This window comes from Xiphias gladius, chromosome 16, assembly GCF_016859285.1.
Source record: "Xiphias gladius isolate SHS-SW01 ecotype Sanya breed wild chromosome 16, ASM1685928v1, whole genome shotgun sequence".
Lineage (NCBI taxonomy): Eukaryota > Metazoa > Chordata > Actinopteri > Istiophoriformes > Xiphiidae > Xiphias > Xiphias gladius.
The window spans coordinates 5,639,627-5,656,750 of record NC_053415.1 but is presented as its reverse complement, the minus strand read 5'-3'; the positions used below and the strand labels follow the sequence as shown (position 1 = coordinate 5,656,750).

Here is a 17,124-nt window from a genome sequence, read left to right as displayed (position 1 = left end):
CGACATTTGATATTTTTGACAATTTAAAAACACTAATTCTGTTGAAGCAAAATGTTGTCTGCTTAAGTAAACGTGAGTTTTCTTGATTTCTTTTGTGAGACCATTATGAAGCAGGTATTTGGATCTTTGTTGAAGTATCTTTTGTTTCATTCTTCTTCTCTAACAGGGACCAAAAGGTGAAAGAGGTGACAAAGGAGAGAGGGTGATTATCATTTTTAACCCTGAATATCTGTTCGTTTATACATCGTGTTTACTACAGAGCAAGTGTCTGTAAGATGCTGATCCACATCCGATATTGATGCCATTATAAAACACAAAATTTTGTCATATTGAGCATTAGATTAATTTTGGTTTTTAATGTCTTACTAGGTGGAACGTTATTTATATTTTCTCTGTAATGTGTGTGTGTGTTGTGGTTTTAGGGTGAACCAGGTCGAGATGGAACCGGACTCCAAGGTCCGCCAGGCCCACCTGGACCGCCCGGACAAATTGTCTACTCCAATGGAAATGTAAGTAATAATAAGTAAACACAGTGGCAGATTTGCGAATAAGCTACAGTCAAAATAGGGACTTTGTATCAGGCAGTTTCTCTTAGACTCAAATCCATATCATGAGCAGTTTTAATACTAATAGTGGGCAGGTTAACTTTATTTATCCTGTCTTTTATTCTGTTTGTGTGCCTGCAGTTTGATGGAGTTGTCGGCAGTGTTGGGCCTCGGGTATGTCTTCAGATCTGTATGGTGATACTGATACATAACATATCCAGTGCAAATCCAACTTAGTCTTTGTGGTTGTGGTTGATAGTGTCTGTAATTTTTGCATTTAAGCGGGACTGCGCAGGTAAACACACACACATACAAGTTATGGTATTCACACAAAGGCTCTCTCCTTGTTATTTCATCTTTTTAAAAGTTGAGATTAGTATCACAGATGATGCACTTTCCTGAGTGGTTGCCTTTAAACTGAGATTTAAATGCATTTAGTATAACTATACACTTTACAGGGCCCTGAGTGTTCCACACTGCTCTTTACAACACTTAAAACATTGACCGTGCACTTGTAATTGTAATTGTAGAGTGGGCAGTCAGCTGAGACATGAAAGACAAACATCTAAGACTAAGAATTACACCACAGGGTGAAACGAATCATGAACTTTTCCTTATCTGTGTTGGGGCAACTATGGACCCACTGTTCAAAAGACACATCAGTGAGCAATTTATTGAAAGATGTCAAACTTTCTTAGAACATAGGATTGTTGTAATCACTCTCTGACCTTTATGAAGCATAACCACATTACAAGAAATTAACATTTCCATTTTTCAGTTTCCATTTTAATATGTTAATAAAGTCATTAACATATTAACACGAAGGAAAGCTGCATACAGCAATTTGGACTGGAACAAGCAGTTTGGATTTTCTTACATTTTTGTTATTTGTAAAGTCAACAAATCAAAGACCACCAATCTAATGAAGTTAAAAGTAAAATGTGTTGTTCTCCTGTGCAGGGCGGGCCTGGTTTACCTGGTCAAGCTGGATTTCCTGTAAGTCTCCCTGTGTTGCAATATTTATGTTAAAACCATAAATGCGAAGTGTATCTACATACATAATTGAAGAGTTAAAGTCTTAAAGATGAGAAATGAGTGGTTTATGTGAGTCTCACCAGATGATAATCTAAAATACAGGACTGTTTTCCTGCTACATTTTGACCCTGCTGTTAAAAGACTAACATTATTCTTTATTTACACTTACTCTTTATTTTCCTCATTGTCAGTAAATCCCATGAAAAGACCCAAACCGACTAACCACCCAAACTCTCTCAGTTAGTTTCCAACTTCCCTAACATGTCTGGGGCCCATGTCAGCCCCAAGCCAATTCACTCTCACTGAAGTCCTGAATCTCTAAAAACACGGCACAGATATTAAGTCTAATTCTTAAAAAAGTAAATTAAAGGCCTTGAAAACTGTTGCTAATGGTGATTTCAGGTATTCTAGGGCCATTTCATGGGGCCAGTCAAATGCCCTTGACGCTTCCATATTATTTAACAGTAATGTTTAGCATCCACAAAACTTAGCAAGCATCGACTGTTTCTTTACTACAGTTGTACCATATTGGCACTGCATAAATGTTGGCTTGAACTGATCTAGAGGAACAAAGACTTCCCTGCTGCCAAATGAATTTCCTCTTGATAGTTTATGAATGTCATATTTATTTTTTTCATCCTGCAGGGTCCTATTGGACCAAAGGGTGACAGAGGGGACGCTGGCCCTCCTGGCTATGGAGTGAAGGTAAAGTCTTGTTTATTTGTTTGTTCAATCATTCATTTAGCTCATCCTCATCATTAAGACACTACTGTAATTGAGTCTGTGTTGTCTCTTTCTGCTGTTCTCTGTTCAGGGTGAGAAAGGGGAGCCAGGCTTAGTAATTGGACCTGATGGAAATCCTCTGTACCTGGAAGGGCTAACCGGTCTGAAGGTGAGTATCACTGCATTTGACTGTCTGCATTTCACCCTGTCTGATGTTGTTTATGTCTGTCTCATTATCACAGAACCACAAAAAAAAACATACTGCCCATGCAAGTACATGAACATACCTCTCCTCCTTTGTTGCCTGCTTTGATCTGCTGTGTGCTGTGTTGATTGCCTGTTTTCAAGCTTTCTGTGTACTGCATTATGGTTGTACATTTGCTGTTTAAGCTAATCTGCTTCTTTTACCATGCTTGTAGGGAGACAGAGGACCTCCTGGACCTGTTGGACCCCCTGTAAGTGTTTGAGTATTTCTATCTAAGATATTCAAGCTAATGTACCAAAACTCTTATAAATTAAAAATATATATTTTTTCCACTTCATTCTCCAGTCAGCACACATTGTCTTCATGATTTATTGTTGTAGGGCCAGTATGGGCCTCCTGGAATAAAGGGTGAAATTGGAATGCCTGGAAGACCTGTAAGTACCCCATTCTTGGTGTCTTATGTTGGTATATTTTCACATAAATGTATATTACTATTCTGAGTTTATATTACAGTGGCTTCAGAAAGTACTCAGACCCCTTCAGTTTCGAACACTTTATTGTGTTGTTGATTTAATCGTAAATGGATAAAAATGCTATTTTTGGCCATTACTCTACACTCATAATAACCCATACTGACAAAGTGAAAACATGTTTTTAGATGTTTTTGCAAATTTATTCAAAATCAAAAAACAAACAACACTCAAAGTGTTCAGTCCCTTTACTGTGGCATTTCAAATTGTGGTCTGGCACATCCTGTTTGCCTAGTTATTGTTGTGATGTGCTTAGAGTCCACCTGTGGCAAATTGAATTTATTAGACACACATTTGGACCTCACTGTACAAGGTTCCACAATTTACACTGCATGTCAAGAAGAAAATGAAGCCATGAAGTCCAAGGAACTCCACCATAATAAAATTCTGTGGCCAGGCATAAATCAGAGGGAGGGTATAAAACCATTTCCAAATCTTTGAGTGGCCTCAATAATTGTGAAATGGAAGGAGTTTGGAACCATCAGGACTCTTCCTAGAGTTGGCCGCCCGGCCAGACTAAGTTACCGGGCAAGAAGGGCCTTGGTCAGGGAGGTGACCAAGAACCAAACGCTCAGTATAGCAGAGCTTCAGAAGTCCTCTGCAGAGATGGGAACACCTGCTGAAAGGACAACCATCTCAGCAGCACTCCATCAATCAGGCCTTTATGGTAGAGTGGATTGATAGAAGCCACTTTGAGTGAAAGGCATGTGACAGCCTGCTAGGAGTTTGCCAAAGTGCATGTAAAGGACTCTGAGAGCCAGAGGAAAAGGTGAGTCAAAAATTGTATCCTTTGAACAGAGCTCCAAACACTATGTGAACAGTAGGCGCTGCTCATCACCTGGATAATAGCATCCCTAAGGTGAAGCATGGTCTTGGCATCATCGTGCTGTGGGTGACCCTCTTAGCAGCAGGAACAGAAATGAGGGAAGGATGAATACAGAGAGGTCCTTGAAGAAGACCTGCTCCAGAATGCACATTACCTGAGACTGGGGCAAGATTACCAAGAGAACACTGGAGTGTTGTCCTGGCTGTGTGTGGGACAAGTCTCAGACCTCCCATGACTGGCCCATCCAAAGCCCACATTTAGACCCCATAGAACATCTGTGGAGACACCTGAAGATGGCACAGACGCTTCACATCCAACCTGACAGCATAAACTTTCCAAATCCAGGTGTGAAAAGACTGTAGAGACTTACCCAATAAAGTGGGGTAACAGTAAATAAGCGATTTCAGTTTTTGATATTTAATGAATTTGCAAGAAATTCTAAAAACATGTTTTCACTTTGTCATTGTGGGTTATTGAGTGTAGGTTGGTGGGCAAAAATTGCAATTGTATCCATGTACAATTAAATCTAAAATATAATGGAGTGTGTAAAAAGTGCAAGGGTCTGAATACTTTGTGAAGCCACTGAGTACCACAGAAATGTTGTTGACCTAGTGTATATTGTTACATTAGTATAATTATATTTTAACCTCATTGTTTCAGTTTTTCCAAATGTGGGAAAAAATTAATCAATGAGTTTCTCCCTTCAGGGACGCCCTGGTGTAAATGGATACAAGGGTGAGAAAGGAGAGGCAGGCGTTGGTGCTGGCTATGGCTACCCAGTAAGTATTAATATTATTATCAGTACCTTAGGTAGGCTGACTTGGCAGTTGTAGAAGTTAGTTAAAGACAGTTTGACATCATCTTGTCCAGCCCCCAGGCAATCTGAGAGTGTAATGAGGCCACAGCCTCAGATGTGACAAAAAGATACTTGTTAAATAAAAAAAAGGTGTTAATTAATTATACTTATACAGTGAAAGGAAGAGAGTCTTGCACTGAGCCTCAAAAACTGGCTGGCTTGCTAGCTTGTTAGCTTATTGCATTTTAATTAACCTTCTTTTAACCAGGAAAACCTCATTGAAATCTCTTTTCAAGTGGCATTCATTTGCTGCTTATACTGTTTAAATACATTATTTACCTTTGAACAAGTTCTGTTGTAGTACCAATAACAAAGGTCTTGGGTTTTCAGCTCATAAAATCATGGTATGTTCTCAACTTATATTGTTTAAATCTTAAAGAGCCACTGAGCAACTGTGCTAAATGCTGATAGACATTAATATAAACAGATATATATTCCATTCCTCAATGAATGGCTTCTTCCAGAGTAAGTTTCCATAATCCGAATCAAACCTGTGAATTTTTCAGGCTTATGTCAGGGTTTACATCAGTGCTAGCAATCTTTGTGTCCCAATAGCTGTCAAAAATAATAACATACTGTCAATACAGTTATTGATGATAACTCACCAGTGCCTAATGAGTCATTCTGTATCTACACACCAAGTGAGTGAATAACATTGTTTTCATCAGGGAGTCCCTGGCCCACCAGGACCACCTGGACTACCTGGACCACCTGGGCCAGCCATTCCTTTAGAACGCTTCAATGTGAGTACACAACATCCTAAACCTTGTACCTCAATCTAGACATTTCTATGTACCAGTTAGTTCTACTGGTAGATTGTACCACAAAGTTCATCTCCCTGATACACCTGCGGTTGGCTGAGAGCTAAACCATATCATATTTGAACCACTTAGGCAGGCAGTCAGTCAGTCATTATGCGGTCTGTTTGTTCTCTTGTTTAAGCCTTGCTGGCTGGTGAAACTAGTGAGTTGTTTGCTTATTTTATAGTTTAGCTTAGACCCTGGTGTCATTGAACATTTTTCTTTCTGTTCATAGCGCTATGAGGAAACTTCAAGGAATTACCCAGGTATGACCTCCCAACATGCACAGTTTTTTGTTTTAGCACCAAATACATAATACTGTAAGACAGAGAGGGCTCAGAATGGCTAAGTTAAGTAAATGTGCGAGTGAAGGAAGAGAGATTTAGAAAAAGGTTTAGAGAGTCTTCAGAGATAAACAGTTCTATCTTAATTTCAGTTTGATCCAGCTGCCTCAGCCTGAAGGGGATATACACTGTACTGTCAAGAGATTAAGCTGTCACGTCTTACCAGATTTGGAGAATGAACTGATAAAACATAGTTGACATCACTATCAATGAATCAGGGTGTCAAAATTGTGACATCCTGATTCCAATGTCATTGCCAATGTCAGATACAACTGTGAGATACTGTGTCTTACTTTGCAGTGTTTAATATTGTATTTTCTTGTAGTAATTAAAGGGGAAAAAGGAGAGCATGGTGAGCGAGGACTTCCAGGAATCCCAGGTAAATCCTAGACTTTGCATAAAACATACACACAGTACTATTGTTACATACAAATCCACTGCACTGCAGGACTGCTTTGAAGTGAATGATTAGTACTTAATTACTAAAATTACTTTGTTTTCTCTAGGAACACCAGCTAATTTTGACATTTACTCGTTCAAGGTAAACTAGCTTATTGCTACACCACCAGTCAGTTTTATTAGTATGCTAGATGTACTGTAAGAAGAAAACTTATCATAATCTAAACTGTTTGGAACAGAATGAACTGAAGGGAGAGAGTGGAGAGCCAGGCGTGAAGGGGGAAAAGGGAGAGCCTGGTGGTGGATATTATGACCCACGTTTTGGAGGAGTGCAAGGCCCAGCAGGGCCTCCTGGCAAACCAGGCCTACCGGTGAGTTCTGGGAGTAAAATGTCTGTCACAAATTAACCCCCAATAAACCCCATTTTGTGAAGCAGCGTAGGACTTCTATGGCATATGTATATAGTAAATGTATGAAGTACGAAACAAAACCCACCACATGATCAGCACATGATCAATTATTACACATAAGTAAATAAAAGTAATGTGTGTGATATTTTAAAAGTGTTTGTAATGTTCCAGTTATGTAGATTTTATTCTTTAATGTTAGGGTCCAAAGGGAGATTCCATAATGGGCCCTCCTGGACCCCAGGGACCGCAAGGGCCACCAGGAATTGGTTACGATGGACGTCCAGGTCCTCCAGGACCACCTGGACCCCCCGGACCTCAGGCATCGCTTCCTGGATCATATAGGCCCAATCACTGTAAGTTTAAATATTCTGGATATTTCTACATTATATACTCCCAAGGAAATTGCAGAGTCTTGGCAGGATGAATGAAATACAGCTTGTAATCTTCAAAAGAGTCATGCTGTACCTCCCACAGCTGGTGAGGAGGTGACCTTTAAGCTGACCTTTACCTACTGCTACTGAACTCTACTTGTTGACTAACGGAGACAAAGTTCACTGGACCTGTTCACAAGCCAAATCATTCACAAGCTTTTATTTTAATTTGTAGCCATCAATGTCCCTGGACCTCCTGGTCCTCCTGGCCCACCTGGAAGTCCTGGTCTCTCCTCTGGTGTAAGTACCATCACTGCATTTTAATAATCGTCCTATTGACTTGAAATACTCCCTGTGATTATTCAGCAGACACTGCAAATAAGTTCCCACCACATGACTCATAATTCACAATGATCAGTGTATGGAGGGGCCCAGTTTAATCTAATTTCTTGTGTTGTGTCTAAGATGACTGTCCCTGATAAAACATGGCATCCATTTCTTAATTATTCAATTTATTCATAACAAAGGCCAGATATTATGTATATTTGTTTTCCGCAGGTGTCAGTTTTGAGGTCATATGACACAATGGTTGCTTCTGCCAGACGCCAGCCAGAGGGCAGCCTCATCTACATCCTAGACAAAGCAGACCTCTATTTAAGAGTACGCGATGGACTGCGGCAAGTCATGGTATAGCAATCTACTTTTCACTTGTGGAACTACTGCCATATCCTGGGCTTATAAAGCTAGTATGTCTAACATGCTATCAAGTAATACATCAGGAGGCCAGTAATGTTTGGGGGTTTTTTTCCTAGAAATTTTGCTATGTGTTGCAGATATGCAAAAAGATACATCTAAGTAAACTGCAGCAATAAATGTTTTCGCAACATTATATGCAAATATTTGCCTTAAATTTTACTCAATTCAAATTGAATATTGCTTTGTTTAATGGGTATTTATTTATAGTTATTTGAAATGACTCAGATTTTAATGATATTTACTACTCAGAATTGATTTGCTGTTTAACAATTTCTTGTTCAGCAGTTCATTGTAAAATGCTTTTACTTATGTCAAAAGTTTTGCTTTAGTTATGTGTTTATTTAAATAAAGGAATTTGATTGAATGTTATTATAGATAAAATATAAACCACCTATCGTGTCATACAGTTCAGGTCAGGTAATTAATTCATTGTGAGTTGAGATGTCAGTATTTATTTGCTTAAAAACTTTTTTTCCCTTCTCAGCTTGGAGAGTACAGGCCCTTCTTCGGAGATCTGGTCAGTCAAACTCAATGAAAGAACAAAGTAGAATAAACATATTTTGCCTTTTGACATTCGCTGAGTGTTTGATCATTATTTACTCTTTGTTTTACATTCATAGGAGAACGAGGTGGCAGAGGTCCAGCCTCCACCTGTTATCCTGTACCCCCAGTCCCAGGACCAGTCCCAGAACAACGGAGCTGGCCATTACTCGCAGGGTGGTTCTGCCATACATCCAATTGAGCCTCCACCACAGCCACCTGTAGACCCCAGATACCCCCCACAGTATGATCCCAGGTTCCCAGACCCCAGACACACGGGGCAGACGGACGGAAGATTAGGCACACAACAGACTGAGAACAGATACCCTGTCACCCCACAGAGACGACCAAGCCCACCTGTTCCACAGCCTGGTGGCCGTGTGGACACATCGGTATCAGGAGTGAGTAGAGATGAACAGGGAGGTCATAATTGATTTGGGAGTGGCTCCCGAAAAATGAAACTAGTCAACCTGTAGATCATGGTGTCTTTATCGTTATTATTGTTTTCTTGGAACTGAATATTTATATCTAGTGTATTTTCTAGTCAGAGCAAGAGTCACACCAATTAGAATAATGTAATGTAATGAAACAAACTTAGTTTATTAAAGTACTTTACTCTATACTGATGTGTAACAAGAGCAGGTCAAAGAAGGGCTGCTATTCTAACATAAACCTGTCCTCAACAGCTACATCTTGTCGCCTTGAACGCCCCTCAAACCGGTAACATGCGAGGAATTCGTGGGGCAGACTTCCTGTGCTTCCAGCAGGCTCGTGCTGTGGGCCTGAAGGGAACCTTCAGAGCTTTTCTGTCCTCTAAGCTTCAAGACCTCTACACCATCGTCCGCAGGTCGGACAGGGACAGCTTCCCTATCTTGAACCTCAAGGTGAGATACTGCTGCTGCGGAAGTGGCAATATTGGTAGAGGGCCGGCCAACATTGGGTGATTGACATACACTGGGTGTCTTCATACTGTATCCTCAACAGAAAAATTTACATCATGCAGAAGCTGCGGCTGTGCAGGAGCACAATGTGTCGTTTTCACTTGAGTCCAGCTGAGGCTCTGACGACTTTTATTTTAAAATTTTACTGGAATTTTTTGCGTCAATGTCACGTGGATTCTTTGTTAATTGTTATGGTTTTCTGCTATGTTTTCACTGTTGTCTAAACTAACTTTATTCTGATTATCTACTGCTTTTTGAAAGACATGGTATGGCGGAGAAATTAAATTTTCACCATTATATTCTCCTCCTTTCAGGACCAGGTGTTGTTTAGCAGTTGGGAGTCTATCTTTGGTGACAATGTGAGCAAAGTGAGGGAGAATGTACCAATCTACTCCTTTGATGGTAGAGATATCCTCAGGGATAGCGCATGGTGAGTCTTTATACAAAGATTAAAACCGCGTCCTGTGCACTAACACGTAGCTGTTCATGTGGTAGTAGCCTAAGTTTCCTGCAGATTTGCAGTTACAGTTTGTACATTCCGTTGATTTTGTATTTGTAGGGACACATAATGTATAGACTGTATATTTTGACCCCTGTGCTTGTTTTTGTTTTTCTACAGGCCAGAGAAAATGGTCTGGCATGGATCAAACAACAAAGGCCACCGGCAAACAGACCACTACTGTGAAACATGGCGGGCAGGCGACCGCGCTGTGACTGGTCTGGCATCATCACTACAGAGTGGCCACCTCCTGCAGCAAACCTCCAGTAGCTGCTCCGGCTCCTACATCGTCCTCTGTATTGAGAACGCCCTCACATCACACTCCAAAAAATAAATCCCGTCCATTCCCCTTTTTTTTGTTCTGGGCCCTAGTTAAACACAGTTTTAGTGTCCAAGCAGACATGTTTTTTTTTTTTAAATCCCTGATAACACGCTTTGTGAACATCCGGCGTCCATTGAACTGGCCCTGTGGCACTTTGCCTGGCAGAGACGCTTTGCATGGTCTGCTCCTCCCCTCCATGAACACCAAAGAGATGGGTCGAACAGAGGGGGTGTTGGTCCTTTTTCTTGGGGGCATTGGCACATATTTTCTCAAGGGGTGGAACAACAGCGGAGAGCTAAGTGCGTTCTCAAATTGTATCCATTTTTTAAAAATCTGTATATTACATGTTTGTTGTTTGTGTTTTGTTTTGTTTTGTTTTTGTTTTTTTGACATTTTACCTTTTGAACTGTTTTTAAAAATGCTATATCCACCCTGTAATTTTTTTTTTAATTTTAGGTATGGACCATTTCCACATTTTTTACAATTTCATTTTAGATTTGTGGGTTACAATGGGGTACAGCAAACTTTTAAGGACTATTTTAAAATTAAAGAAGATAATAGATATTTATTTTTAAATGAAGTTATGTAAGGACTAAAAAAGTTTAGGAAAAATAAAAAAAATTCTAAATACCCTCATTTATATTGAAAATACAGCACAGAACATTTAATTCTTTTTCAAAAGAGCTTCTGATCAGAAACTGTGCCTTATTACACAACCGGGACTGCTTTACACAATAAGCTCATATAGTCTGCCACTTCTCTTGTATGTGTTATTCTACAAATATGTAAATGTTACAGTGGTTTTTGCCCCTTCAGATGCTTTTACTTCACCCCAAATTTAAATGACCTTGTTGGACACAGACACTACGGTAATGAATAATCCCACATCCAGAGGGCAAGATTCCTTCTAGCTGAAATCTAGCCTTTTGAATTGAAAATGATTATATTCCCTTTTACCACTTTATAAGAAACCCGAAAACCCGTGAATAAGCTGGAAATGATTAGCTGGGTGCTAATCTTTGTCAGAGTCATTGCCTTCATGGGTGCCAGGGACAGGAAAACCAGTATGTTAAGGAGGCAGTTTTTTGCAGTAGCCTTGCATTGAATTTCAGAGACTAACCTGGCCTTAGTGCTACTGATGTCGTGACTGAACCTGTGGATATCCATTTTTATAACAAAATGTGCTGTACTGTTTCTCCCAGGCACTGAATTAAAGTCTCTTTGAACCACAAGAATCATGTGATGGACTGTACATCGATCTATACAGTGTGGCGAATTATTTTTTTCGCTGAATCAAATGGAACCATCTCATGATGACCTCTGGTGGCACTGTGACCTTGATAGATTTCCCTCAGCAGCCCTGACCAGCAGTTTTATGACCTACTCTTTCTCCAGTGGCAATGAGAGGCAATCAGGACACTTTAGTTATACATCATCTGTTAACTTTCAAAGTCAGTCTACAGCTGTAAGGTAATTCAATTCAAATCAATCATGACATTAGAACTGATAATAACTATTTGTCATAACTACTGGACATCAACAAGAACTTCATATTAAATCCATCAATGTGTCTTGATTTGGAATTAATTAAAATTATTGTTGGGAAATTAATTGCATTGTTGAAGGGGAACCGATTTTATACATTAAGTCTGTTTCCAGGTTTTGGGGAGGACTAATTGTATAAAGTGTTTTGTGACATCAGAGGAAGCTGCGAGAAGTCATATAAATGTCCTCAAGTGATGGCTCTTGGGTCAGTGTCAGTTGGGTCTGAAGATACAAGTTTGAAAATGATAAAAGTGTGAGGGTGTGAAGTTACAAGTGAGTTTACCAGACCTCTGTAGCAACAACACACCCGAATCTCTGATCAAACTGCCTGCAGTTGAGTTGTAATGTAGGTAATGTAGGCGTCAGATTTTAACAAAGTAGAAAAATGTGTGCAGTGAAAATCTGGTATGGGCTGCATTGATTTTGATCCAATTTATTTTTTTTTACTGTCCCTTGTGGCTCCGACAGTGCTGCTAAATCAGTGGAGTACTCCTTCAACTAATTAGGGCCCTGGTACAAACTTGCCTGAACATGTCAACACTGACATTTTGCTAAATGAAATTACCAGGCAATCATGAATACACTGGCTGCAGGTCTACAAGTAAAGTGGATTTTAAAAGAGAACTGAATTAGGTCACCAGTCATTGGCGATGGCTTATGAAATCCCCTTAAATCTCTTCTTTAAAGTTAGGAGGCGTTTCAAGATAATACTTGATTAAGAAGATTTATTTGAATTATTCAGAGTTGGCCTAATTTGGTAGTTACTCAGAATGATATGCCCACCACGAGAGAGTCTCTTCGAGTTTCTTACCTCATCATAGTGGATAGTAGCTTATTTATCTTTTTATATGCAGCTCAAAACAGTCATGTAACTGCAGATAATGCTGGCAAGCTTTAACCAGTGATGATTAAATAATAAGCTAAATTACAGCATTCAGCAGAATAACATGGTTCATTAGTGAAGCCGGCCCGACCAAATGTAGTATTTAATACTGATGTATTTCATGTACTCAGCAAAGATCTTTTACAGAGAGAGACAAACGTATTATTTCAGCAGTCTAATATGTCCCTTGTCCACACCCTAGGCTTGCCCTCTCACCTTTCCAGAATAGCACTCTGAAATGTGCATTTAATGCTGTGAGCCACTTACAGGGTTTTTCCTGCCACAAAAACTGAGGCACTGAGGCAAAACTGCTGAGTGACCTTATCTTGCCCCTGACAGGTTGTAGTTCAGTCCTGACAGTTTTTCCCAAACAAGAAGTGGAGGTCCCTGGGTCTGACACTCATTCATGCGTTGTGCGTCTTTAAAGGAACAGTGCAATATTCTGGAGCGTACACTTGCTTTCTTGATAAGATCAGAACAATTTTTGACCACTTGGGAGCAGCAGAAACAAGCTGTGAAAACAACACTGACATATATCACCTTTTTAGTTGACATGACTAACTTGTTAGCTCATCTACACATCCAGCAGTTACATGGCAACATCATCATTCATTTGGAGTTGAGTTTGCTTCCTCTTGGCAAATGTAAGTTCAATATTCTTAAATTGCTAAATGCTCCATGTTCATCAGCTAGTCTCTAACTGTGTCTGTCTGCTGGTTGCTGCTAAACAGGTAGTGAGCAGCTTTTTCTCCGAAAACAGCTGCCTGCTGCAGCCGGAGACAATGCAATTGAAGAAAAGAAAGTAGTAAAGTTGTAGATCCGACAGCTAAATAACGAGCTGAAACGGCAGATTAAGCTGATAATTCTCTGTAGGTGTATCACTATGAGCCACCCCTTTCACTTTGTCACATTGTTTTCACGTTGTCATTTGATTTTGTTATCATATAAAATATCGATTATAGCTCCTTTAAAAATAAAACAAAAGGAATCCGTCTGATAGCTTAGCTTACAGACAGGCAAACGGAGTCAAAAGTAACAAAATCCATCTACCAGCACCCATAAAGTTAAATGACTAACACACTGTGCCTTGTTTGTTTAATGCACAGTGCAAAAATCCCAAATTGTAGTTTAACAGGGAGTTTTGGGCAGGACCATTTCTTGCCTACCTGGAGTCTTTTCAGCGTGAGGTTGCCACACGACCTGCTGGCAAAAAAACAAGAATGAACATGTTAATTACCGACCTTCGGAGGTGCTGGTAGGCGTATTTTATTACCTTTGGACAGGGCCAGGCTGTGGGCGGTGCAGACTTACACACAGAGCCTCGCTGACACAAATGCATGATTTTACTGAGGGGTACAGTGTGACAAACAGAAGTGGTGGCCTCGATCTCCATGCCACTTTGGGATTGCAACCCTCTTGGATGGCAGTGGATGTTGTAAGTTTGGAGCATGTAGCAACAGAGAGGATGCCTTCATCCTGTGCGTTTCAGAGAGATAGGCATGGATGTGTATGGTTGATATGAAATATAATATTTGGATATTTACTTATTCTGGCTTGTTTTCCCAGTTACACATTGGATTATTAAAGCACAATGTTGTATCATCAGTTCTTTTATATTACAAGCAATGTATATGTTAAAATATGTTCATTCCGTGAATACTTTATGTTGTAAATTGACTGTATTCTCTGTAGAGGAAATTAGGGCAGTTGGCAACTAGAAAAGAAAGAACAATTAGTTTCTCTATTAATTAAATCTTTTGCCTTATAGCACATGCACCATGGTACTGTGGAGAATGTGTTCATACCGTGAATGTGTGCCTTGACAAAAAAGAGTTATAGCAGCTGCACAGCATAGTTTTCCCATTCTGTTATTTTAGCACATCCATATGACAAAAATAGAGTAAGGTAAACATTGAATGCCAGATGCCAAAATAAACCAGCTGCAGATGAGTTTGGGGTCTACAAACTCAAAAAAGTTTTTCTGAAGAGAGAGTATGAGAACAGCAGGCTGAGGTACTGTATCAAGCATCAGCAAGTTTAAATGCAACAGGAAGCACACATATAAAAATATAAAATTGCCTAGAACAGTTCCCAGAACATACTGCTGAGCAGACTGTTATGTTTTCACAGAAAATCCTAAAACTATTTACCAAAAACACACACAGACGCCAGAGGTAAATTACTTTGTAAAACTCGATGTGGAAAAAGTTCCCATATAGTATGACAAAGATCTCCTCCACAGACATGTATCCACAACAGGTAAATGCGGGCCTACGGCTGCACTGCTTTTTTGTTCTGAGTTTTTCGGCAAGACAATGCAAATTTCGCCCTTATTTGGATATGATAGTTTTTTTTAACTTTCAGCCCTTTGGATGTTTTACAAGCCAGGCCCCCGTCACCTGAAGTCCCCTAGAAAATGAATGGGCTCAAGCTTAACGTCACATCGCGTTACACTGAGTGGGTTTTCACTATGATAGTATATAACAATGCTAGCAACTCTGTGTGGCTGTACTTAGGCACAGAATTTCTTCGAGCTAAATACTAATGCTGATATGGCAACAGGCTCACAAAGACTACAGTATGCTAACTTGCTGGTGTTTAGCAGAAATACAGTATGTTTATCATGTTCACCATCTTAGGTTAGCATGCTAACATTGCTAGTTAGCACTAATCACAAAGTACAGCTTAGGCTAATGGGCATGTCGTTAGTTCTGCAGCTATTTGGTCAAAAACCAAAGTACAGGATTGTATTGAAGTGAAATGCTGAGCTGATGATAGCACAAGAAGAAAACTCACCAAAATCACTACAATTAATTCTGACATGACATGAATGTCTGCACCAAATTTCTACGCATCCAATAGTTGTCATGATGGTTTAGTCTGGACCAAAGTGATGGACCTACTGAAAGACATTGCCATCAGTTGAGATATGCTGTTAGCATGGCTAGAAATATACACAATACTTATTTTCGATATTTGCTTCTCTTACAAATGTTCCAACGAAATGTGTTTTGGGAAATTATGGGAAAAAAAATAAAACAAAGACAAACAAAAAAATAATCTGTTTTTATCAAAAGGCAATTTTCTAATCAATGTCTTACCGTGAGTGTTAATACCCTCCACAGCCGTCCTCAAATAATGAATAATGAACACATCATTTCCAGACAAAGGTATTGGATTTGTAAGTAATAGGGATTTTGAAATGCAAAATAATGATTAGCAGTCACACGTAAAAATGTGTGCTGAATATATAGAAACACCAGGTCAAAACCTAGTATGTGGCTGGACTGCCCTCTATCTGTTTGCTTCTCTCCTACTGTCTGTGCTCACATAAACAGTAATTTAATACAGCCGAATTCCCAATAAGCCTGTTTTTCTTTTTCTGTTGTCAGACAACGGAACAAGTATGAAATAGTGACTAAAACGTGGCCCATTAAGACGACATGTTAACCAGCAGCCATTATCAAACTGCTGCTCTACACTGCTAAAATCCTGATTTTATATCCATGAGGTCGTCTGACAAAATTACCATACACATAAATTAAACACAACAGCTTTGCTTTGATTTCACCTACGTTTGGCAAAATGTTCACTGTGAGAGAAAGTTACAAGCTCATTCCCGTCTATGCAGCTGCTGAGCGGTCAACTGAATGAGACACATAGAGAGGTGTGCCTGCAGAGGGGACGCCCGACCTCACACTAATGGGACAATACTGGCGACATTCTTCTAAAGTCTCTAAAGGTGTGTCCAAAAACTTGCTAGATTTTTCACTAGGCACTTTTGTGAAGAAAGGTTGCTAGAAATGTGTGAAAAGTCTATAAATCTATCAACAGTGGCGCTAAGTTGGCAACGCTGCCTGTAAACAACCCCCTGATGTTGCAGTAGAAACTGTTTTGCGGCAATTCATTTTGAAAGAGATACGGCCAATGGGTAAACTCCAACACTCAGCCAGCCGAAAACATGCTTAAAGCCTGTAAATATGCAACTAAATTTGTATTAGCTTGCTCTCTTTAGATTGTAAATGTTGTTATACTTCATAATTTTATGGATATGTTTGATGAAAAAGCTTTTACTTGAATAAAGAGGACAGCAAACATTGTAAAAACTTTGCTGGGGTAAGTTCCTTACAAGTTTGACATTTCAGTAAACTTATGCAGAAGTCGGTATTTAATATGTGGAGCCTGAAGAAATCATCTCTGGTGGCATGTCATTTGAGAATCAAGTGTAGCTGATAGGACAGAGACCCAAATTTATCCATTCGCCCACCCATAATAAAAAAAATCAGCATTTCCTAAAAATAATCAGTAAATACAGTCACTCCCCACTCAATTTCATCAAATCTGCCTCTTAAGCATCTCAACCCACTGAGCGTCCTTACGAGAGCTATAAGGCTTATATTAATTGACTGGGGGGGCTCAGTGTCACAGCAGGGTCTCTGTTTGAAAGAAAATAAACTAGCATAATAACTCCTTTCCAATTCCTCAGTGACCTTGGTTGAGCAAATCTTCCTGGAAATAACATAACTCACTGAGTTATACATTTAAGTCCTCTTGACTGACTGAGGTTAGAGTGGGTGGGGGTTGGTTGCGATGT

The 17,124-nt window shown here is 39.6% G+C and overlaps 1 protein-coding gene across 3 annotated transcripts in view; it reads left to right on the top strand.

The window, feature by feature from the left end:
- col18a1a (collagen type XVIII alpha 1 chain a) overlaps positions 1 to 11,478 on the top strand; it is a 77,561-nt gene extending 66,083 nt beyond the window's left edge. For 2 of the 3 annotated variants that reach the window (XM_040149207.1, XM_040149206.1), the window contains 22 exons: positions 167 to 202; positions 423 to 509; positions 687 to 719; positions 1,506 to 1,541; positions 2,226 to 2,285; positions 2,395 to 2,472; positions 2,723 to 2,758; positions 2,889 to 2,942; positions 4,572 to 4,643; positions 5,389 to 5,463; positions 5,756 to 5,786; positions 6,190 to 6,243; positions 6,371 to 6,405; positions 6,503 to 6,634; positions 6,873 to 7,026; positions 7,280 to 7,344; positions 7,603 to 7,731; positions 8,285 to 8,317; positions 8,421 to 8,741; positions 9,027 to 9,224; positions 9,596 to 9,711; positions 9,901 to 11,477. In XM_040149207.1, coding sequence (XP_040005141.1) covers positions 167 to 202; positions 423 to 509; positions 687 to 719; positions 1,506 to 1,541; positions 2,226 to 2,285; positions 2,395 to 2,472; positions 2,723 to 2,758; positions 2,889 to 2,942; positions 4,572 to 4,643; positions 5,389 to 5,463; positions 5,756 to 5,786; positions 6,190 to 6,243; positions 6,371 to 6,405; positions 6,503 to 6,634; positions 6,873 to 7,026; positions 7,280 to 7,344; positions 7,603 to 7,731; positions 8,285 to 8,317; positions 8,421 to 8,741; positions 9,027 to 9,224; positions 9,596 to 9,711; positions 9,901 to 10,114 — 2,049 coding nt within the window. In that variant the 3' untranslated portion in view covers positions 10,115 to 11,477. Of the gene's footprint in view, positions 1 to 166; positions 203 to 422; positions 510 to 686; positions 720 to 1,505; positions 1,542 to 2,225; positions 2,286 to 2,394; positions 2,473 to 2,722; positions 2,759 to 2,888; positions 2,943 to 4,571; positions 4,644 to 5,388; positions 5,464 to 5,755; positions 5,787 to 6,189; positions 6,244 to 6,370; positions 6,406 to 6,502; positions 6,635 to 6,872; positions 7,027 to 7,279; positions 7,345 to 7,602; positions 7,732 to 8,284; positions 8,318 to 8,420; positions 8,742 to 9,026; positions 9,225 to 9,595; positions 9,712 to 9,900 lie in introns of all 3 variants that reach the window. The other variant, XM_040149205.1, reaches the window with a different exon arrangement.
- The last annotated feature ends 5,646 nt before the right edge of the window (positions 11,479 to 17,124 follow it).